The sequence below is a fragment of the Tauraco erythrolophus genome, chromosome 7, assembly GCF_009769465.1.
Source record: "Tauraco erythrolophus isolate bTauEry1 chromosome 7, bTauEry1.pri, whole genome shotgun sequence".
Taxonomy (NCBI): Eukaryota; Metazoa; Chordata; class Aves; order Musophagiformes; family Musophagidae; genus Tauraco; species Tauraco erythrolophus.
Genome location: NC_141471.1, coordinates 11518505 through 11543151, shown reverse-complemented (window position 1 = coordinate 11543151; position 24647 = coordinate 11518505). Strand labels below are relative to the sequence as shown.

Here is a 24647-nt window from a genome sequence, read left to right as displayed (position 1 = left end):
GAGGGATTGAGAGTAAAAGCCAAGTTAAATGGAAGAAGGCCCAGAATTAGAAGTGAGACGTAGCATATGGATGTGCTAAGAATGAGAGGGTCCCTGCTGCTTCAGTGTGCCCCTTTGGCTGAGGGTTGTTTTCTGTTTGTTGGATTTTTTTCTTGTCTCTGCTTCTTGGGACTCCTTTCCTTTTTCCCTTGGTTACTTGGGGTGGGGGAATTGCCGTCATGAAGCCTGAGTAACGCTCTCAAAGATCAGCCTGGGCTGAAACACAGCTTGTACAACGTGTTACAGCTAAGGGTGTTACATCAATTTGTCTAGACTTGATGATATTCCAGCCACAAAGTAAGAAAACTACTTCTACCAGTTAGAAAACTATCCTTACTTTCTGTTTTCTTCTTTAAAATGCTACTGTCTTGAAAAAAAGTTCAGAGAAAGCTTCTGATGAGTATTTAAATATTTCCACTATTCCTGGTAGTGTTGTCATATTTGGTTGGAAATCTAATAATGTTCCTGCTATTTTTTTTCACTGCTTAGGTATTCTTTTCCTTTAATAATCTTGTAAAACATAAGAAGAATTTTAAAATTAATTTCACAATTTTTGTGTTAATAGGCAAACTTTGGACCAGAAGTATGAAGGTTGCTTACAATATACTACATAAATTAGGCACAAAGCAAGAACCAATGGTACGACCTGGAGACAGGGTGAGTATCTCAATGATTTTCAATTACTAATAATTCAGATCCCAAGTTGATAAAGAGAGAATGAGGTATTTGGGGTGCTCAGAGGAAATTAATGAAGTGAAATGTTGGGGAGGTGAAATCTGCCTTTTACTGAGAAAAAGACTGATCATTCAGACAGATGTTTTGAGTTGCATAATAAATAACCTGAGCTGGTACTTGCTGAATGGTACTTTGAAGTTGTGGAAACATCAACTATAAACATTCCCATGGAAAGTGATTTTTGGACATAGAACAGCAGTTTGTTTAGCAAAAGCTTGGTTATGGAGCCTGGAGGTGTCAAGTGGGTAAAAAACTTACTTACTAATGACTTTGTAATTGTTGAGGTGGTAGAAACAAGAGAAGCATTGTGGAGAACAAAGACAAGCAAGGTAAGCACATTTTGGCAGCCAGTTAAATAAATAAATTACGCTGACTGGTAACATGGAGAATGTTTCCATTCCTGGTTCCTTACTCTGATGCAGCTACTGCTAGAGGGTGAATCTAGGTGAGGAGATAAAGTCCGCAGAGAGTAAGGGTTATAGAGGTAACACTTGAAGTTGTTAAATGAAGTTAAGAACATCCAATTGTTTTGCTACTGACGTCCTTACAATTTACAATCCCACCCCTTCCTCTGTCAAGGCTGGCCGAGCCTGCTACCCCTTTTTTCTGCCAGAGCGTGTATAGAAATTTCCACAGGTCCCATTCCAGATTGGCTTTAAGCTGTGGAATGGAGATTCCAGAACAAATTTGTCAGAAATGCAAATTTTAGTCCTGCCTTAGTGCTTAGAGTTGTGAGGATGAGATTAAATCTTCCTCCCCCAGGGTCTGATAGCAATTCTCAAACTTGGTTCACTTGGTGCCCTTGTGCCACATGTGAGAAACGTTTCTGTTTGCATTACACATTTCTTAGGGCTTCAAAAATGAGAGCATGCTTTAATGCTTCCCAAAAGGAAAAAGAAGGGGGAAAAAAGTTTAAAATATGAAACCTGACAGTCTTTCCTATGTTTCTTTTTGAAATAAATCATAAAGAATTAAACTAAAGAATCTCTAGATCCTTAATCTAAATTGCTTCCTACAATGGCATTCAGCCAGGAGTAGGATCTGAAGAATCTCTTTCACTTGATACACAAGCATGTCTCTAAGCAACAGCAGAAGAAACAAGTTGTTCAAGTGTGCACATCAAAACAATCCACCCAGAAAGCTCCAAACAGAATAAAGTTCACATGTGGGCAGTGCACATCTCTCCCTATCTGTTGTGTGCTATCTGCCCATCTTTGTATTCATTTACTGCAGCAGCCACTGGCATCTCCTAACATTAAGAAAGGATTTGTGGATAATTCAAGCTGAAAGCTGAAAGTTTAGCTAGTGCAGGGCACATAAACAACAAATTGCAGCTCTTCTGAAATAAGTCCACCTAGATTAAAGTGAAACAAATGTTTATAGCTGAGTGCTGAAAGCATATGCTTTGCGTTGTAAAAACATGTTGCCTAGCATCCCTGTGTAACAGAAACATGATCATTTGAAGCAACTTCATGTTGAAGATGAAGTGTTACTGTACTTCTGATGTTCTAGGCTGTTATTCTGGCTGTTATCCCCCTGTTGTAATAACATAAAAAGCTTTCTGACCTCTTTGAAGATGGCTTTTTATTCTAAGTAACGTATTGTGCGACAACAGTTAAAGGTAGTTTTTAAATACTAAATGAAATACAGACATATATTTCTGGTCTTTTCTAAATGAGCGTGTAATTATTTCCTTTTGTTCATATTGCATAAAATTCAGAAAGGCCTTTTTCCTTTTAAAAGCATCTTCTATCAATACAATTTCTATTTTTCATGACTACCATTACATTGCTCCTTAGGTTCTTTGTCTGAGCCAAAAAATAGGTGAATTTGCCTGCATTTGATCACCTGTTTCTGGTATTATTGTAGTACACAACAAACTGCATTTGCCTTCTGTAGTATATTGGGTTTGCGTGGCAAGGTTTTGATAGTGGAAGAGCTTCAGGGATGGCTTCTGTGAGAAGCTACTTGAAGCTTTCCCCATGTCTGATAGAGCCGATGACAGCCAGCTTCCAGATGGGCCTGCCACTGGCCAAGGCCAAGCCCATCCGTGACAGTGGTACTGCCTCTAGGATAACAGATTTAAGAAGGGGGGAAAGAAACCTGCACAACTGCAGCTGAAGAAAGGAGTGAGAATATGTAAGAGAAACAACTCTGCAGCCACCAAGATCAGTGAAGAAGGAGGAGGAGGAAGTGCTCCAGGCACCAGAGCAGAGATTCCCCTGCAGCCTGTGGTAAAGACCATGGTGAGACAGACTGTGCCCCTGCAGCCATTGAGATTAATGGTGGAGCAGAGATCCACCAGCAACCCGTGGAGGACCCCACACTGGAGCAGGTGGATGTGCCCAAAGGAGACTATGACCGCATGGGAAGACCATGCTGGAGCAGGCTCCTGGCAGGACCTGTGAGCCCGTGGAGAGAGGAGCTCATGCTGGAGCAGGTTTGCTGGCAGGACTTGTGACTCTGTGGAGGACCCATGCTGAAGCAGTCTTTTCCTGAAGGACTGTAGCCTGTGGGAAGGACCCATGCTGCAGCAGTTCATGAAGAACTGTCTCCCATGGGAGGGACCCCATGCTGGAGCCGGGGAAGAGTGTGAGGAGTCCTCCCCATGAGGAGGAAGGAGTGGCAGAGACAACATGTGATGAACTGACTGCAATCCCCATTCCCCATCCCCCTGCAGTGCTCGGGGGTAGGAGGTAGAGAAAATCAGGAGTGAAGTTGAGCCCGGGAAGAAGAGAGAGGTGGGGGAAGATGTTTTGCCTGTGATGATAATTGGTGAGTGACGTCTCCCTGTTCTTATCTTGACCCACAAGCCTTTCATTATATTTTCTCTCCCCTGTCCAGTTGAGGAGGGGAAGTGATTGAGTGGCTGTGGTGGGCACCTGACATCCAGCCAGCATCAACCCACCACGTATAGTAACTTCAGAAATTTAACCTTACGTCACTCCAGACAGCTACCTGGAAATTAAGCTTGTCCTCTGAAATATCTACTAGATAACCAGATTCTCATCTAGTAATATACACTCTGTATTTTGTTTTCCTTCAGCCTTATCCCTTTTTTGCTTTTACACACATTATTTATTTGGTACAGGTCTTTAGTGATTAATGTTTTTTGGAGAGGAAGTTAATGCCTTGTTCCTGCTGGACTTCAATGAGATTTTTTCACCTCTGTCAGCTCCTTTGCAGAGATTCCCAGCTAAACCTTTGCTGAGTGTATGTAAACAAAGACCAACACAAACCCCAACAATCCTCAAAGTATCTCTGGGATCTTTCAACATCTTTCACATGTTTGCTGGGCTCAGCAAACTCTTCCATCCTCTCAGTGCACCTAGCAAAATCCCTTCCTTTCCATTTCCCCTGAGGCTATTTATGGTATGTGCATGGAGAACACAGTAAGCTCTGCACAGTGGTCTCCAGCAGTTGGATTTTTTCATGTGCAAGCATACAGATAAAGTAGCAATGCATTTTCCCTGGAGTTTCTCTAAACAGTTCTGAACTTACAGGCTTCAGCTTAAAAACAGAGATATTTTGGACCCACTTGGACAAGAGTGGTTAGATTTCTGCTAGTTTGAAGAAATCAAGTTAATCTATGGGAGGCAACTAGCTTTGAAGCCATATGAAATCACTGGAAACACTTTTAATCTCCAGTAACCGAACCTTGGAGTATATATGAAGACATGATGGTCTTGCTGGAAGAGGTTGAAACACAAAACTCCTATGGATGTCAAGGCAGTCAAAACTCAAGAGTTATTAAGTAGTTTCAGCAAATTTTAAGAAGCTGTAATAATACACTCTGATCCTGTGTGCAAGCCCAAAGGAATGCCTTTTGCATGCCACTTCAGTTGACTGTGTGTCATGGTTTCCAAACACCACGCAGCCGCTCACTCACCCTCCTCCACCCCCAGGGGATGAGGAAGAGAATCGAAGGGGAAAAGGAAAGGAGACTCATGAATTGAGATAAGAACAATTTAATAATTGAATTAAAATAAAAGTAAAAGTAATAAAGAGCAAAAAAATAATAAAAATTAGAACGATATATACAAACAAGTGATGCACAGTGCAGTTGCTCACCATCTGCTGACCAACGTCCATCCTGTCCTGGCTAGCAATCCCAAAAAAGTGGCATCCTGAAACTGCAATCCCGGAAGAGATAGAAAGCCCGAGAGAGAGAGAGCTTCCTGGCCAACCCTCATCTATATACTGAGCAGGACGTTGCATGATGCAGAATATTCCATTGGCCAATTTGGGCCTCAGTACTTAAACTAAACTCAAATCCTAAACTAGGAGTTGTGGGTCCGTTGCTCTGACTATGCTCCCTCCTGACTTCTTGTGCACCTGCACACTGGCAAAGCATGGGATTTTGAAAAGGTCCTTGATGTCTTAACAACAATTATATGCATCACTATGTTATCAGCATTCTTCTTATACCAAATCCCATATTAAATCCAAAACACGGCGCTATTCTAGCTACTAAGAAGAAAATTCTATCCCAGCCAAAACCAGGACACTGTGCAAGATAGTCACCAGCTGTGTTACAGCTGTTGAAGACATGAGCTGAGAACAGGCATCTGACTGAACCAAAACAAAAATGTAGACAAGATCTAGCCATGGAGGTCATTCACCAGTAGGTGAGAGCAGTGGTCTTCCCTTGCAAGGAGAGTTGTGGACTCTTCTGGATCCTGAGCGAGATTGTGCACTCTTGCCTCTCCTTCCCCTTTGTCCCTGGAGAATCTAAGACATTGTCTGCAGCACCTGCAGAAGTAAGCTACACAGGGGAAGGAAGGGTGCTGAGTGAGCAAAGAGGTGATTTGCTATGATATTTTGTTTTTCTTGGCATTCTTTTGTCCAAATAGTTCCCTAGCCCAAGTCCTAAAGCTGTGAAGTTTAACAAATCCAGGCGTAGGTTGGCATGCTGTTTGGCCAGCTCTGGATGTGACGTTTCCTTCTCTAGGTATCGACTATTTGTGGTCTCAAAGTACACAGAAACTTGTACACTTGGACAACAGTCCAATCCTAAAATGAAATTGTTATATGAGGCAAAACATAGAGAGGCAACACAGAGACAAAACATAACGTGTTAATGATTGACATAATGACATAGTAAGTCTCGGTAATCTGAATTGGTCACAGGTCCCCTTTGTTTTCAGTAACTTCAAGCAAATTATTGAATTAGAATATAAAATTCTATTAATTCCATTTACGTGGTTTTTTAACATCTATAAAGCAATCAGTAAATTGAGAACCAGATGAAAGGCATTGTCAATGTAGGAGACAATGAGGCATAAAAATATTTAACTCCATCGTAAGTGGAAATGTTCACAAAAGGAATATCTATCAGAATAAATTCCTTCTGATTCTTCATTCATCTTTCATTAGATATTTGAATAGTTATCATAGAAATGTTTCAGTAATCATCTCTTTCCAAAAGGAAGCATGGAAACTCCCATTATCGTTATCTGAAACCTGGGATAAAACATTTTTAACATATATCTCTTTGTTTCAGGTAACACTCGTATTTCCTAACAATGATCCTGCTGCTTTCATGGTAGCATTTTATGGCTGCCTGCTTGCGGAAGTTGTCCCCGTCCCTATTGAAGTGCCACTTACCAGAAAGGTAGGGAACTTAATTTCTTCTTTACTGCATTTGAAAACTTACGCCAGAACAAAGCACAACCGACCATAGCTTTTGAGTACATTTTTGTGGTTAACTGGCTCTGAATACGAGGATACAAAGATAATGCCGTGTGGTGAGTTATATATAGTTCCTTCTTTTCTGTTACGGAAAATCTGAAGATGTGCTCGCAGCTTCAGCAAACGCAGGTACATCTGGAAAAGGAGAGGAAAATTTTCCAAGAGAACAACTCTGCCGGTCCTAGATGGATTATCTTTGTAGCCTCTCAATGCATTCTGGTGTTGGCCACTGACAAAGAATCATTGGCAACAACTGCTGATTTTCCACCTGTTCCTGCAGCCCAAGCTATGTTATAATGTCACTAGTGCTGTGTATGCTATTTCAAAGCAGTTATGGAAATGCCTTCCCCTGTGTCTGTGTGTGCATATGTGTCCCAAAGCTTCTGTCACCACAGTCATCTCTGCCAGGGGTGGCACTTGAACAAATTAAGTTTGGGAATTTTTGCCACAGAACATACATTCGTAGAGAAAACTGACCATTGCTAATCAAAAGCCTTTCATGTCTAGTGTTGGGTCAGAGATTCAAGCACGCATTCTAAGGAAGCATTAGTAGATAGATACAGCAGTTCCAGCCAGAAAGAATGGCTGGGGGCAATGAGGGGAGGGGGCTCAGTGGTGTAGGTGGGCCACAGCTGGGGAGCTTACACTGGTGCTGCTGAACTGACATTTTTTTCTGAGGATGTATTCCTTGAAGGCTGTAAATATAGCAAAATGTATTTATTCATTACAAGTTCTTATTGTCATATCCCCTTAATTTCACCATGGCTGACTGCGGTGCCTGTTTCAAGGTTCTCCCAAATATCCCTTTATATAATCCCTTTTAATAACGCCTTACTTTAATTATTTGATGTGGAATTGTGCACACAAAGTGTGTTCTTTAATTCTCACAAGCTTTTTTTTTTAAACAAAATTCTTTTGGAGAATGTTGACTGAAGCCATGAGGTGTTTCCAAAGAAAAGTCTGAGGAAATGTGTTGCTTTGCTCACATTTTCATTTTTCCAATTTTCAAGGGCTTTTCTCTGAAATGTTCTGATGTCACAGTACCCTGGAGCAGAAGCTCAAATCTTTGTTTCATGGACAAGTACCCTGCCTTTCAAATGAAGAGCCATGAAAACAAGTTCCTAAGCCCTCATAAAGGCTTTGCAGTTTGCACGTCTCACATAGCAATTTAACAGCTGAAAATATCTCGAGATTCCTTCCTAACTGAACATGTTTGAACCTTCCTCATCTCTGAGAAGTTGAGTTGATCTCATCATTTCTCTATTATGTTGACACATGCCCTGGCCAGCATCTGTGGTGGGCCCTTGCCATGGTGAAACAGAATCTGACAGAGAGAGAAGGGATGGTAGCTGGAGTTTGCTGAAGTGATGAAGGAGGAGAGAGATGGTGGAAGGTTAGTGGATCAGACAACAAAAGGCCATGATCCAACTGAGCAGAGGTGAGAGTAGCTGAGCAGAAGGAAGGACACTGGGAACCTAAGGAAAGAGGAGACAGGAGGTGCCCCAGCTTAACTGGCTAAGACTGGAGGAAAGGTGCAGTGGAACTAGAAAGGCCACGCAAGGAGAGAGGGTGGGACCTCAACTAGTCTACCTGCTTTGGGGAATAAGGTTATGCGATTTTATTTGTAAAGTGGTGTATTCGAGAGCACTGTGAGATGGACATGGCTATAGAATGAGGATAATGATTTTTTGTAGAAATACAGCATGTTTGCATCGAGCTATCACCACTTCTTCATATGTGAGTGCAGTACCTTAAGATAGTTTGAGGCAGTTGCATAACGTGGTGCATTATTTCAATGTAAAACAGATATTGTTAAATGTATCAACAAAAAGAGGCGAGCAGACCATGTACTTTTGAAGATTGTACAGTGTTCATATAGGTAAGTCTGCTTTCATTCTACAAAAAAAGAAGCAACATGGCTTTGAGGGATAAAAAAATCTAATATGTCTTTCCCTGTTACTATTTTCTGAGGTTGAATGACATTTTAAAGTACATGGATGGATGTAAATTTAATTTATTTTGGAACATCTGATACCTCATCCATCCAGTAAACTGTAAAATCCAGCTGTCCAAGTAAATACTCTATGTAAAATTAATAACTTACCCTAATTTGGGTGAACCTTTTCAATGTTTGTTTTTTTAAATATGTGTGTATATATGGATATATAAATACACACACATGCATATATATATATTTATATAAAGAAATATCTACAAACTTAGACTGTTTAACTATTGCCAAGATCATTTCATACTGTTTAAATATCAAATTAATAAAACAATAACAGAGATGTCAGTGGTACAGTTAAAAAATCAACATGATCTATGATCTATAAATAAAACTATGCAGTCTCACAGCATATACTGTTGCAAATGTTTTTGCATTTGTTTATATGGAATGGGAACTGGAGTGGAAAGAATGAGATGAAAATCGTGTTCTGAGTAGTCCCAGAGGAATACCTCTGCTTGGTCAAATGGCAGCGGATTGCTTCTGGCATCCGTGGGAAGATGTCATTCGTGTCATCACACAATGGCCTAGGCTGTTCTTTTATACTTTCCCATTATTCGTTCTCTTTTCTATATGCTTCAGTGCATTCTGGCAGTGGACATTTTTGGTTTGCTTTTTGGAAGACAGATATGTGAACTTACAAATAGGTTGACAATCCTGACACAGGATGAGCTATTTCACAGAGTTATATTATAAGCACATATTTAATATTAAAAAATTGTGTTAGCAGCTTTAATACTGTTCTGCATTTTCATAAAGAAGAGATTTTCACAGCTCTGTGCAAATAGTTTGTACCTGGCAGTTGAAAATTGAACAGTGATGTTCAGCCAGATAGCGTTTTGGCTTACGTATTGCACTGCAGACATCTATGCACATGTGAAAGTAAACACTTTTGTTTTACCAGCCTGTAGACTTCATGTGCATTCCCTTTGCTTTGTATCATGATTGTTTGGGGTTTTTTAGATTTTGGCAGGTTTTTTTTCTGGTTCATTATTAGATGAGGGTCCATCTCCTCTTGGTCTTTTGTTCTGTATCCCACCTTTGTGTTGACATAATCCCTAGTATTAGTCATACTTCCTCCAAGGACTTCAGGAGACCTGTCCGACATGTCATCTGGGATGTATTTGAGTGAATTCCCAGCAACCACGCAGTACTCTCCTGTTTAGATTTATTCCAAGAATGCTTCCTGGTGTTTAACAAAGACCTGGGAACTGACATTCACGTCAGCATAATTTTGGCTCTTTAGACTTGGGAAATCAGATCTAAAATTAAAAACCGAAATCCTAGACTTTTTTAATGACATCAAAACTAACTCTTCATTCTAGAAGCAATAGTCAGGAGTTCTATGGTCATTGTAGCAACAGAACAAACAACATGTTTTATTTCTTCTTCTTTCTCTGCATTAATACCACTGAAATGCCTATATCAAGAACACTCCCAAATTTTTTTATAACTAATCCTCGTCCCTTGGACTATGAGCTGTGTTCTTTCAGAATAATATTCCTTTCTCCAAATGTCTTGATATTTCTCAGACATTAGCAAATAGTATGTTCTATACAACATCTCTTCCTTCAGAGCTGCCACTTTAGTTAATCTTGTCTGAAGCTGGAGTATTACAAATTGTTTCATTGTATGCGTGATAGGATGTGAATTGCAAACTATATATCATAGAATGTGCCATCAAAGTAGATGATAGGGATTTTCGATATGTCAAGTTCTAGTTCAAACAGCGATTTATTATTTCCCTTATGAAAAGATTTAAAAATATGGTTTTGATTTCTTTTTCTTTAGATTTTTTTAGGTTAATGCTTTTTTCCATTTGATGGGCGCCATGAAAATTATTATTATTCTGCTCTGATACAGTCAGGGGAGCTAATCAGTTTTAATCTTAAAATAACATTTTTTGTCCTCCAAGCGCATTCATAGTTATGCTCAGTCACATGCTGTGAACATATGAACAAAGTGATCCCACATAGATCTTTATGGCCTCCTTATCATAGGTGGTGAGTATTTGTAGTGGGGTATGACATGAAAGCATGTAAAAATACTATTTCTCAGTCAAAACACTATGTCCTAACCTGTTAGATTTAATGCTGTGTGTGCTTCCTGCAGGCATTTCTGTGCTCTTCCAGGCACTGGCTCTGACAGTGTGGTTGGAAGAGTGTACCTGTGTATTGTGGTGGTTTAGCCCAGCTGGCAACTAAACCCCATGCAGCTGCTTGCTCGCCCCCACCCCCCAGGGAATGAGGAAGAGAATTAAAGGGGAAAAGGGAAGGAGGCTTGTGGGTTCAGTTGAATGATAATAGTAATATAAAATTAAAACTAAGAATGATAAAATAATAGTAATATATGAAAAAATATATAATGATAATAATATATACAAACAAGTGATGCACAGTGTAATTGCTCACCACCTGGTGACCAATGTTTCTCCCGTCCTGGCAAATGATTCCAAAACAGATCAGTCCTGACATGGCAATCCCAGACAACTGAGAGGCCCAAAAAGATTCAGAGAGGGACAGAACTCTGAGACATAGAGGGTCCGAGAGAGAGCCCTCAGAAGAGTTAAACTTATTGGTCAACCCTCGTCTTTATACTGGACATGATGCTGCATGATATGGAATGCACCATTGGCCAATTTGGCCCTCAGTCCTAAGTCTAAGTTCAAATCATAAGGGGAGCTGGGGACCCTTTGTCCTGGCCGTGCTCCCCCCCAGCCTGTTGTGCTCCTGCACACTGGCAAAACATGGGAAGTTGAAAGGTCCTTGGTGTCTCAGTACCAACTATAAACATCAGTGCACTAGCAACATTCTTCTCACAAGTCCAAGACTAAGTCCGAAACACAGAGCTCTTCCAGTTGCTAAAAAGGAAACCTCACTCTGGCCCAGTCAAAACCAGGACAATCGTCATAGGAAATTTGAAGGTACCCACTCCAGGACACTTGTGATTTTTTAAAGGATGCTTCATACAGTGTTTTTCAGTGCTTCATAAAAAGTGTTTTTCAGGACCTCTTTTTATTAAAGCTTTAACAGCAACCAGAGATATATTTCTCTTTAAAGACTGAAATTGTCCCAGCCTTGTCTTCCATTTGAAGGCAGAATTTCCAAAGGAAATACACCGTGACACCTTTCCTAGTGTTTCAGGGCTTGAGACAAAATATTTCCTCTCAGCTTTAGTCATCGTTGGGCTGCAGTGTGCCAGAACACTGGAGATCTACATACTTTTGAACATCTTTTGACAATGCATCTCTTTCTCCACTGCATTTAAAATATGCATGGAACGTTACATATTTTCTTTGCGGTGACACAGTCTTCCAGTCCCTCCAAAGGATACAAATTCCCTCAGCCTGACGTGAGTCTTTGGTGCACACCGCTGGACCCCTGTAATCTCTCTGGCCATCCTTCCCTCTTGATACACTTTGGCAGCTGGGCACTGAGCAGAGGTCTTTTACTCAGCTGGCCACAGTGAATGCCAGGTCCTTTCAAGTCTACATTTTCTTTTTATGTTTTCGAGTTCAGGAAATTGTAGTTTCCTAGAGAGCATGTCACATTTCATGCGGTGTCCCCTGCCAAAAGTAACCATTGTCTTGCTTTCATTAAGGCTTTTAGACATGAAGACTGCTCATAGTTGCATATTTCATGTGCGAATTACAGCCAGGTACCAAAGCTCTGTCTGAGGAGACAGCTGATTTCTTCATCTTAAAACTGGTTGTGAAGATTGCCTCTGCTTTGTGTTTAATTTTCTTAAGGTCTTTGATATTTATGTTTTAAAAACAGAGGGTTTCCTTGATGCCTTTTCACTTTTGGTTCAGAACTGGTGATGCTTGGCCTTTACGTCTGATAGTTGCCCTATTTGTTCTTTACCAGCAGATTTTTGTTAGGGTAAGGGCAAATGGAGCTCGAATAAGCATCGTAACAGAAAACAACGTTAGTTCGGTCTGTGATGCTTCACCACATAATTCTCATTTTGAAAGCAGTCTGGGATTTGCAAGAGGACGGGAGTAACCTTTATCAGGCCAACCTTTGCACAGGCTGTCTCTTCCTTCCTTCCTTATTAGATAAGGACATGCACTCTCACTCACGGAGAAAGGATCGTAATTGTTTTCCTTCACACAGATACTCTCACAAAGCATTATAGGAATGACATTAACAGCATGCTGAAATGCAACCACACGTGGGATTTTTTTATCCTGACAATGAATTATCGCTCTCTGCAGCAGGGAGAAGACAATTTGCCTCCAGGTACTGGTGAAAACCTTTAGGGAACCTTTAATAAAAGTCTTTAGAGAACCTTGAATGGCTACCTACAGCAGAGAGGATTTCCGACTCGCTTCATCTGAAAGACTGATCTCTCTAGGTGTGTGCAGACATACTCTACAGCTATGCAGACCTCATTTTTTGTACCTCAGCAAGTGCTGTGCCTTCAAGAAATGTAAAGTGATAGTTTCAAAGCTGGCAATTGGTCTCAAACCTCATGCTACAGTACCTCAGCTCTGTCTTTTGCCTTCCACCTGCATTACGTGTCATTTCAAACTGTGAATTGTGGAGGATTTGACAATGAGCATCGCTGGCAAGTCTCTCCCTGTCTGTGGTTGGGACTGCATTGGTTGAGTTGTTTCACCTGGTCTCCACTGGCTCCCTGAGGTTTTTTCTACCCCCACAAAATTCAGCAAAATAAAGTGTTTGTGGCAAGTGGGGGGTTGCCAAAGTAGCAGCTTAGCATAAACTACCAAAAGAGCAAATAATACTGCTGATAAAACAGTGTGTCCTGAAAATCTATTCCCTTTACTGGTAGGAGAGGGATTTTATTTAAGGGAGGAGGATGATTTATTTTTTTCGGCAGCAGGTGATTTGGTTTCTTTTTTTTCTACTTACAAAACAGTTTTCAACATTGCAGACATTCATTTTACAGTATTCAAAAGGGATGCCGATAGCTTGCCTCTGAAATCTGGAATAATCAATGCCTTTAAAGTCAGTAGTCTTTTTCCTGGCCCACATAGGAGCTTTGACTGCTTCACACCAATGACTACATTTTCATCTCAAACTTCATTTTTCAAACTTTAAAGTTTTACCCAGGGTCCACTCTCTGGACTTGTCATGCCGAGGTATGAGGAACAGTGAAGACCGTCACGTTTACGTGAGTGAGTGAGTGTGTGGATTAGGTTGACGTGTGTCTATGGGATGCATAAGGCTCTCAGCTTGAGATGGTTTCAGATCTACCACCTCCTAACTGTCAGTCCAGTAGCATAACACCGCTTTAGTTAGAAATAATTGTTTCTGTGGGGCAGAAGGTATCACTAGGGCACCTGAATGGGGCTAGAAATGTCAACCTCTTCTTCATGTCTCTGTTCTCTGCAGTACTTTTTGCTTCTAAGTCAGAATGAAGCCACCAGAAGCAGACAGGGGTTGGTGATAACTAGTTAGGAGGTGTGAGACTGAGACTGAAAGTGGGAATGATGGACACAGACTAGCAGACGACCAGAAAAAACTTCTTTGTGTTTACACTGTAAGATCCTCAACTGGAGCTCCTATGGCCGTTGAGAACAGTGTCTATCACTGTATTTCAGCATCTTGATTTACTTTTTTTCTTGCAAGGCAGGATTTAGTGTGGACACCAAGGGCATGGCATAGGATTTGGAAGTCTGTAAAACACACTGGATATTGTCCATGCATAGTGAAATTCCTCCAATCTCCTGTGGTAGTGTTGCATCACATAATTGTTTAGCCATGTTGTCCCTTCAAATGAAAGAATTAACTGTACAGAAAAGAATGGGGTGAAGATTTTAATACTATTTGAGGTGGGATTGCCTTGATGTAAACCAGTTTATTAATAGAAACTGTGACATGTGAATAGGTTGTGTTAAGTAATCTATACTATACTACTATGATTCTCTCTGCTGTGTGTGAACTACTACAAATGGATGAATAATATTTATGTGGACGTGCTCTAAACTGGTTGATAGGGCACTGAGTGGAAGCATAGTCATTCTTTCTTGTCTTATCTAAAAAACTTAAACTGTTAATACAAGTTTCCTTTTCCTGTTGTTTTGTTTTTCAATGAGAAGAGCTTGACAGATCGTTTGTTAACTGATGCATCCCCCAGGGCCATGATATGCTGATGCTCTAAGGTCCACACTTGCTACTGGTTTACGTATGTTAGATTTCTTAATGGAATTCAGTAAGTTCGTTTCTGCTTTTAAAGTCCTGTATTAAATGGAATTTGATTGCTTGAGAATCAGCGTTTCCTTGATACAGTGGTGAAGCAGTTTGATAGCAGTCTTTTATAGGGCATACAGTTGCAACAACACTTTATTACTTTATTTTTAATTTAAAATTGAGTGACGGATTGCTACATTCATTATGAAATTTATGTGCTAATTGGTAGTTAGAAATTCATACATACACATACATTGGTAACCATTTTTTAGCTTGAGTTTAGTGGGAAATTTTGGGCAATGGTAATGGATCTGGTATTTTAAGACACTGGTGACGTCACTTTATACATGACAGAGTAGCAGGTCTCAGAGGCTGTGGTTTGCCCAAGAGGTGATGATCTCCATGGAGTACTCCAGCTTTCATCTTCCTGTCATTCCTTCTGAGGAATCTCCAAGGAGAGCCATCTCTCCTGCACTGTTCAGGCACCCATATTTCCTTCTGTGAGCAGAATCCAAAAATGCAGATTGCAGATCCCATCCTAATGTGGAGCCAGGATCCCATCTGGCTACACACTTGTCCCAGGGGTTTGACAACTTAGATATGGACCAGCTAACACAAGAGTTGGTGAGGACAGTAATGCTTGACAAAGCCCTTTTTGTTCCAGAAGCCCCCCTGGTGCAGATACAGTGGGGCTGACAACATGCTCCCCAAAATGTTTTTCGTGGATACATCAGTATTATTCTGTGTTGTTCAAAGGGTACTCTCCTGGTCTGTTTTTTTTTGTATTGGAAAAGATGATGCACAAACTTAAGTTTTAGACACCTTCCTGAAAAAGTACCTTGTCAATTTTTCCTGGTTTTATATGCATTCTGGTTATAGTAAGCAAAAGCAAATGCAGTAATTCTGGATGGAAGGAGATACATAGCATAGTTTTGACAGATCAGTTTATTGTCTCACATTGTCTACTCAGCTATCAAAGTTCTGATATTTGGTGCCATATACATATTTTGAGGTGTTATGGAAAACAAGTAAGCTTTTGGTTTTCCTCTGATCCCATTGCTTCCCCATTTTAGATGGCTTTATTTGACTACATAAAAATTGCATTAAAAATTAGTCAGATAAGCTTTGGGGCTTTCTTTCTGTCATACAGTCTTGCTTTGAATAAATAAATAGATTAAGGCAACTGTTCTGTATTTCTAGTTGCTTCCATGTTTAGGTATGCTTTATGATTGATTTGCAAGATATTTTAATTTAGTCTTTTAAGGCTCCATAGGCTATTTTCTGTAGAATCATTCTGTGAAGAAAGAGTTAATACTTCTATGTGCATTTGCACCTAAGGCTTTGCTCTGTTGAAGAGCCTAATGGATAGATGTAAAGTTCATGAAAGAATCATGTCAAGGCACTATACATAAAGCAGACATAATGCTGTAGAAGCACAGCATCTCTTAAAGAACAGCTATGGCCTAGACTTGAAAATCGTTACATGACTTTTTAGCCACAGTGTCTATATCCCTTGATGAAAATAAAATGTAATGTGCTTTCTCTAATGGGCACTTGTCTATCTGTAGTGCTCCTGAAATGTGTCTGTAACTACTCAATGAAATGGTTATTGACAAATCAGGTTAGATCAGCATAAATAGTGATACTGTCACCACTGTATGCCCATCATAACATCTTAAAGAGTTGAAAGCTTTCTGCAGGTGGAAGCATCTATAACCCATATTGTTTCCTAGAATCATCACAGAATCGCAGAATGGTTCAGGTTGGCAGAGACCCTCTGAAGGTCGTCTGATCCAGCTCCCCTGCTCGAGCAGGGCCACCTAGAGCAGGTTGCTCAGGACTATGTCCAGGTGGCTTGTGAATATCTCCAAGGATGCAGACTCTGCAACCTTTCTGGGCAACCTGTGCCAGTCACAGTAAAAGTCACTGTGACTGTGCCAGTTACTGTTCACAGTAAAAATGTATTTCCTGATGTCTAGAGGGAATCTCCTCTGTTTTGGTTTGTGCCTGTTGCCTCTGGTCCTGTCACTGGGCAGCACAGGAAAGAGCCTGGCTCTATCTTCTTTACACCCTCCCTTCAGATGTTTGTACGTATTGATGCGATCCCTCTTCAGCCTTCTCTTCTCAAGGCTGAGCAGTCCCAGCTCTCTCAGTCTTTCCTCATAGGAGAGATACTCCAGTCCCTTAATTACCACAATGACCCTTCCCCTGGGCTCTCTGCCATAGCTCCATGTCTTGTACTTGGAAGCCCAGAACTGGACCCAGCACTTGAGATGTGCCTCACTAGTGCTGAGTAGAGTGGAAGGATCACCTCCCTCAACCTGCTGGCAATACTTTGCCCAGCACAGCCCAGGACACCATTTACCTTCTTTGTGCAAGGGCACATTGCTGGCTCACGTTCAACTTGATGTCCACCAGGACCTCCAGGTCCTTTACTACAAAGCTGCTTTCCAGCCAGTGAGCCCACAGCCCATGCTGGTGCAGGGGGTTGTTCCTCCCCAGGTGCAGGACTTTGCATTGGCCATTGTTGAACTTTGTGAGATTTCTGTCAGCCCATTTCTCCAGAGGTCCCTCTGGATGGCACAAACCTCCAGTGTATCAGCCACTCCTCCCAGCCACTCGTCATCGTTTCTGAAGAGATGCGAGAGCAGGTGCTGTCCGATGGCTCCAGTTCTCTTTATGGTTTGTGTTGTTACAGACAAGAGGATATCTAGGTTGTGGAATTCCTTTGTCACTGAACAAATGAGCTTTGCTGATCACCTAAGTTGCTTAAAGGAAAGAGACTGTTTTCTTCTCAAGATAATGTGCCAAAGGACAATAACGTGTTCAGCCTGTAATCACTTCTAATCAATTCTGTGTGTTGCTTTTATTTTGTCATCTCTTAGGATGCAGGAAGTCAACAAATAGGCTTTTTGCTTGGAAGCTGTGGAGTTACTGTGGCCTTGACTAGCGACGCATGCCATAAAGGACTGCCTAAAAGCCCCACAGGGGAGATACCACAGTTTAAAGGTAGGATAACCCTTGCTTATCGTGGATATCACGGGTCATTTACTACAATACCAGTCATCACACTTGTTTACTTTTAGTGGGTGAGGAGCAGGACACTGGCCACAGGAGCAGCCGTGTCTGCTGGGATGCAATTGCCCCGGCTGTTTGTCACTGGCTGCTCCGGCCCCATGGCTGCCAAGCAGGACGAGTGCTCCTGGTCTAGTTCTCTGCTGGCTCAGCCGTGCTGCTGAGATTGTCTGTGGCCACAAGCAAAATTAAACCAACAGACTTAGGACCAAAGCAGATGAGAAGTGTTGGTGCAGTTCAGTCCTGTAGCTAAGTGGTGGAGACAGTAACCTCTGACAGGAAAATAGTAATAAACTATTTGGGTCAATAACAGCTTAAACTGCCCAGCCACTTCTCCAGGGATTGTCTGAGGTAGCCACGACAGCCACATTAAGAAAGCAGTTCTGGAAGGTCTTCTTTCCCATGCTATGCTGAAGTTTAAAGAAGCAATGTTTAGGTAATGGTGACACAGGCATTTGAGAAAAAAAAATTCTAGCAGAGAAGAGTTTTGTCTTGTCGTATCCTGCAGAAACTCAATAAAAGCTGACTTTTCTTTGTATCTCAGGCTGGCCAAAGCTGCTGTGGTTTGTCACAGAGTCTAAACACCTCTCCAAGCCACCTCGTGACTGGTTCCCACACATCAAGGATGCAAACAATGACACAGCTTACATTGAGGTGAGTTAATGAAGATGCATCGTCTCCTCAAATCATTGCATATGGCACTTCTGGATTAGGTAAACATCATTATTCATTGACTAGTCACAGAAGCAAAGAACATCCTGGTTTAGCCTGTTAATAAGTAATATTTTCTAATAAATTATACTGGATATTGGTTTCTGAAAAATTAATGAAATGTTAAATTACATTTTGGGGGTTTCTAACATTAATGTTTTACATCGTCCACGTGGCTGCCACAATATTATATTAAACTTGGGTTGACCAATCTTGGTCTCTTTGCCCACTAGCCGCAAGTTGGATAGGCAGCAAGTTTCACAGTGAGGCTGCAGTTCTCATATCACAACCTTCAGACCCTTTGAAAGAGAAGCAGCTTCTTGTTGAAACACCTGCCTGTCGCTTACTGCTTTGTGAGTCAAACTCCTCCCAAAAGACCAGCGTCAGAAAGAGAACATTAGTGATGCTGTTCAGTTTACTTTTTCTCTCTTTTTTTTCCATTCTTTTCTCCCACTTCTGCATAGACCCAAATGCCTCAAATTCAGTGATGCTAATATTGAATTTAAATTATTATTTAAAGGGAGTAAGTTCAAGTGAATGGAGAAAAGGTATTTCCTATCTCCATGCAGTCAGAACACTGGGCTAGAGAAGCAGAGATGCCTCCATTTTCAATCTTGCAGATAATCTTCATCGTGGAGAAAGATAAATGTTTAATTTAATTGCCACTGATAGTTTCGAGCCTCTTGCATAAAATTGCAAAAATTACTGCAATCACCAGCAATTATCTCCTACCTCTTTTTTATGCGGCTTTCTCGTGACGTTTATCTTCTGATCAAAGAGCTTGTGTCTTTCAGACTGTATACGTATAGATTATTGTAACAGCACACAGCAGGCATTCTGTGGTCAGCTCTTATCCCATGCATTCTAAGACACAGAAAGGAGAAGCTCAGGTTTATTGGTTGACCTATAAAATCTAATATGTGAACGCTGAGCAGACTGAACTAGGTTATTCTCTGCTAAATCTAGCCAGTCCTTTAGTCATTAGCGTGATCAGAATTGTTAGAATTATTTTTCCATAATGCCTGTATTCAGATAGCATATGGATTTCTGATACCAAGCCTGGGATACTTCAGTCAAAAAGAAAAATCCAATCTGAAAAAAAAGTGTCTTTTAACAACAAAAAAATGCCTCCCAAACGCCTCAATACTGCAGCCTTCTTAAAATATAATCATTAGATGTGTCCATCATGCACCTACATAGGAAACACTTTAAATGTAGCTATTAAATAATGGAAATAGGGCAACTATTGCACATTGACTTTCCCTTCTTACTCTTTTTTAGTACAAAACGTGTAAAGATGGAAGCGTGCTTGGAGTGACTGTGACAAGGATCGCACTGCTGACACACTGCCAAGCTCTGACCCAGGCCTGTGGATACACAGAAGGTATGGAGTACGCTTCCCTTGCTTCATCCTTAAGATCAGGGTTTATGAAAGGCAGGTCTTGCCAATCAAACCTGATCACCTTCTATGATGGGGTGACCCGCCTGGTTGACGAGGGAAGGGCAGTGGATGTAGTTTTCCTTGACCTCAGTAAAGCCTTTGATACAGTTTCTCATAGTGTTCTGGTTGAGAAACTGGTAACTGCTGACCTGGATAGGCACACGCTCCTTTGGGTTAAAAATTGGCTGGATGGCCGGGCTCAAAGAGTGGTGGTAAATGAGGCTAAATCCGGCTGGAGGCCGGTCACCAGTGGAGTTCCCCAGGGCTCAGTGCTGGGTCCGGTTCTGTTTAACATCTTTATCAATGATCTGGATGAGGGAATTGAATGTACCCTCAGTAAATTTGCAGACGACACCAAGCTGGGAGGCTGTGTCGATCTGCTCGAGGGTAGGGAGGCCCTTCAGAGGGATTTGAACAGACTGGATCGTTGGGCTGAGGCCAATGGCATGAGCTTTAATAAGGCCAAGTGCAGAGTCCTTCACTTGGGGTATAAAACCCCAAGCATCGCTATAGGCTCAGGGAAGAGTGGCTGGAGAGCTGCCTGGCGGAGAAGGACCTGGGGGTGTTGGTTGACTACCGGCTTGATATGAGCCAGCAGTGTGCCCAGGTGGCCAAAAAGGCCAATGGGATACTGGCGTGTATCAAGAATAGTGTAACCAGCAGGAGCAGGGAAGTGATCCTGCCCCTGTACTCGGCACTGGTGAGGCCGCACCTGGAATATTGTGTCCAGTTTTGGGCCCCTCGCTTTAAGAGAGATATTGAGCTCCTGGAGTGGGTCCAAAGAAGGGCAACTAAACTGGTGAAGGGGCTGGAAAATAAAACTTATGGGAAGCAGCTAAGGGAGTTGGGGCTGTTTAGCCTAAAGAAGAGGAGGCTGAGGGAAGACCTGATTACGGCCTACAAATACTTGAGAAGGGATGGTGGGGAGGTGGGGGAAGGGCTCTTTACATTAGTGATGGGTGATAGAACAAGAGGAAATGGGTACAAGCTTAGTCAGGGGAGATTCAGGTTCGATGTTAGAAAGAATTTCTTCTCTGAAAGGGTTGTCAGCCACTGGAATAGGCTGTCCAGGGAGGTGGTTGAGTCCCCATCCCTGGATGTGTTTAAGAAAAGGGTGGATGATCTACTTAGGGATATGGTTTAATGGGGGATTAGGGACGGTCGGACTGGGTGATCTCTAAGGTCTTTTCCAACCTAGAAATCTATGAATCTATGAATCAGGTGTGAACTGTAATTTGTTTCTCATCAGGCACCTGTCTTTTGTTTTACATAGATCTGTGTCAAAGGCTTCTAGATTTAAAAATCTGATTTTTTTTTCCATTTATTTTAGAAAACATATACAAGTTTAAAGTATCTGTATGAGAAGTACAAATAATGTCCTAGCCAATACAAATCCTGCAGTGGAGACTTACTATGAAACTTAAGCTTTGAGGTCATCATTCATGTTATACTGAAGCTTCCTTCCTTTGAGTGGGTTTGGCTTGGGTCAATGCCATGTTCTAAAAAATAAACTCTGTTTTGTTTTTTTGGACAGCTGAAACAATTGTGAATGTATTAGATTTCAAGAAGGATGTTGGTTTATGGCATGGGATTCTTACAGTAAGTATGTTTTTTGTATTTTGTGTGAGTATTTGAAAATAAACTAACCTAATATGCTTATTACTGTCACAAACTGGGATGTCCTGTAGCTTTTCTGCTTTGAAAGCAAAAAATATGTGACTGACTTAAACCTGTGATCTTCTGCTGATGCGCTTACCCATAATGAGCACGGTAAAGATGCCGATGTATTTTTATGCATCATGTCAAGTACTCTGGACCTGTTCTTACCATGTTGTTCTGGTCTTACTGATGCATGGTTTTGAGATTAGACTTTATAGCAGAAACAAATTAGTACTTGCCTCTGTAAGGGTATGATCCAAAGGCATAACTACATTGCCACTGACTAGTTTCGCTATCAGAACTCCCACCGACAGACGATTTTGCTAACTTTAAAGCATTTTTGGTACTTTGAGTTGCTTAAGTTGTCTGCTTGCTGTTTGAATGTCTTCCTTGATTGGCATGGGAGGCAACTGGCATATTTTCAAGGATTGCTTCTAAAGGTGCTGCTGCAGTCAATGACTGACAAACTACTTACTGTGCACTGATCATTTTAAGAACAGATATCAAGTTTTGAAGGGTCACTGTTTGGGGGTCCCAGGATGTACAGGCCCAACATGCTATGATTACCAGGGATCCCATATACTTTTCCCATGCAGTGTTACACTGTTCTTAATACCAAAGGGCAATAATAACATTTCTGAAGCAGAAACAATCTATTAGGCTTAATGTTCATATCTCATGTTAAAAAACCACCTTTATCACTGAAGTTGAAAGCGAGCATCTAATACAGCTTTTCTCTGCCTGCCTTTGCTATTAATGTTCATAGGAACTTCACTTTTTTTTCATGACTTGCCTGTAGGTGCTTTTTCTGTGCCTACACTTGTGCCAGACTGAAAGGAGAACTATCTTCTGCAGTTCTACAAGTGTTTAGATGACTAATCCACTGGGACACTTAACCTTTCTTAAGCCTAGGTTTTCCAGAACAAATACTGTATTTAACCTGAGCTACTATGAGCGGAGGCGTGTTGCCCTCAAAAGATGTTTCAAAATGGTAACAGAAGGAAAGCAGCAGCTCATTTACAGGCTGTTTGTTTAGTAGTAACACTGAGAAATCACTAAAGCCATTGACTGCCTCAGACTGGGAGATTGGTTTTGGATCTGTCATTGGTTTCACTCAGCTGCTTTTTCTAAACTGTCTGCAACTTTTCATGACCTTGTTGAAAATTCTGGAATTAGCCCACCTGGAGAAAGACTGAAAACTCCTTCATTTATTTTCTGTTAAAATAAATTAATCTCTGCTTAATCTGTGGTTCAAATTTCTCTGTCCACTGTCTTTTAAATAGTTTGTGGCCCACTACCATTAGTAGTTTTTCAGTCTTCAGAGAGATGGATTTCTTTAGACAGCTATGTTGCTGTTACTTGTGCTTTTAAGTAAAGAGTCTTCATATATACCGAAGTTTAGAGGCTTAGGGATAACATTAACCTACATAGCAAACATGCAGACATTGTTCATCCAATGTTTTTTTTTTTTCTTTTTAAAGTGAATTGCTTAGAGTATAAATAGAAAGAAGATGTTTCATTTTTTCAGTACTGCTTCAAAGTTATTATCTGTTTAGTCTAAATCCTTAATCCTTAATTAAAGCATTGGAAAGTGGGGATCTTTCATCTTAATGTAGATAGCTAGATAGGAAAAGATAAATGCTGGCATTGACAATAAAACAAACATAGAGTGATTTGCATAGATGCCCCTGCCCATAATATAAATAATTGCCATGATTCTTGTGTAAAACCCATTTATCTTGTTTGATTTCAGAGTGTCATGAACATGATGCATGTTATAAGTATTCCATACTCCTTAATGAAAGTGAATCCACTGTCATGGATACAAAAAGTCTGTCAGTACAAAGGTAAGGAATAAGAATCTACAAAATATGCTTGATAGTCTAAATCAAACGTACAAATTGATAATATAGCTGTATGGCTTTTGTAAGGTGTATTAGTAATCTTGCTGTTCTTATTGCAGCAAAAGTTGCCTGTGTAAAATCCAGAGACATGCACTGGGCATTGGTGGCACATCGAGATCAGAGAGACATTAACCTTTCCTCACTGCGTATGCTGATAGTGGCTGATGGTGCAAACCCATGTAAGCTATGCTTCTGCAGTCCAGTAGAGAATAAGAATTGTTTTCTGTCTTGCATTTAAAGTTTCAATATTCAATCATCTTAGCTAAAATATTTACGAAGTATAGGTTTTTTCTACTGCAAACTATATGATATTTACGAGAACAGTAATTAATTTTGGATTTTTTAAAAATATATTTTTCTTTAGCTAATCCTGAAGCAAACTTGATATTCCACATGGTGTAAGTTGCAGTAAATCCAGTTTTGTTTTAACATGACAGTCATGTATAAAGACAGAAGTAAATAACATTAAGCGATAGAAAGGATCAGAACATTTCTTCTGGATGATGGTGCTATAATGCAGAAGTAACTGAGAATTTTAAAGCAATACTTATAATACTCTAGAGAGCCATATCTGGATCACTTCATGACAATTAATAGCATGAACTGTTTCTCTATCTTATTTAAGATACCAGCATATAGGTGTTCTGCTTGTTTGTAGTAGTTTGCTTTGAGTTTCTGAATTAAATCTTTTAATTTGCCTGATCCTAAAAAAGAAAACTGTAATGAAATTCATATTGTAAATCTAGGAGTAATGGCTTTTCTATTAAGAGTAGTGAAAGGACTTTATGCTCAAAAATTAGTCTTTATTCTCTGTATGCGTACACAACTGTATGTACGTATCTATAGTTGTAGCAGCTATGACTTCTTTCCCAGTGGACATGGGTCTTCTTGATATTTTTTCTCCTTAAAAGCATATATATTCAATACTAAGTTTGCAATTTGAATACCATCACTTCAGAAATCAGATTATTTTTCTCCTCTGATTTTTTTTTTCTTTACCTCAGGGTCTATTTCTTCCTGTGATGCATTTCTCAATGTCTTCCAAAGTAAAGGTCTGAGACAGGAGGTCATTTGTCCCTGCGCTAGTTCACCAGAAGCTCTCACTGTGGCTATTCGAAGGTACTGTGTTACACCAGTGGAAGTAGACCCATTGTAGAATATATGTGGTAATTTGAAAAGAAATTTAAAACTTACTCAAGTATGAATCTGCATATTTAACTTCTGAATGA

General features: G+C 40.6%; 1 protein-coding gene across 1 annotated transcript in view; it reads left to right on the top strand.

Moving 5' to 3' along the window:
• DIP2C (DIP2 acetate--CoA ligase C (putative)) overlaps nt 1–24647 on the top strand; it is a 341989-nt gene that overhangs the window by 231883 nt on the left and 85459 nt on the right. The window contains 9 exon segments of the mRNA XM_086614512.1: nt 605–696; nt 6278–6388; nt 17514–17637; nt 18248–18357; nt 19696–19798; nt 21390–21454; nt 23268–23361; nt 23478–23597; nt 24423–24537. Coding sequence (XP_086470638.1) covers nt 605–696; nt 6278–6388; nt 17514–17637; nt 18248–18357; nt 19696–19798; nt 21390–21454; nt 23268–23361; nt 23478–23597; nt 24423–24537 — 934 coding nt within the window.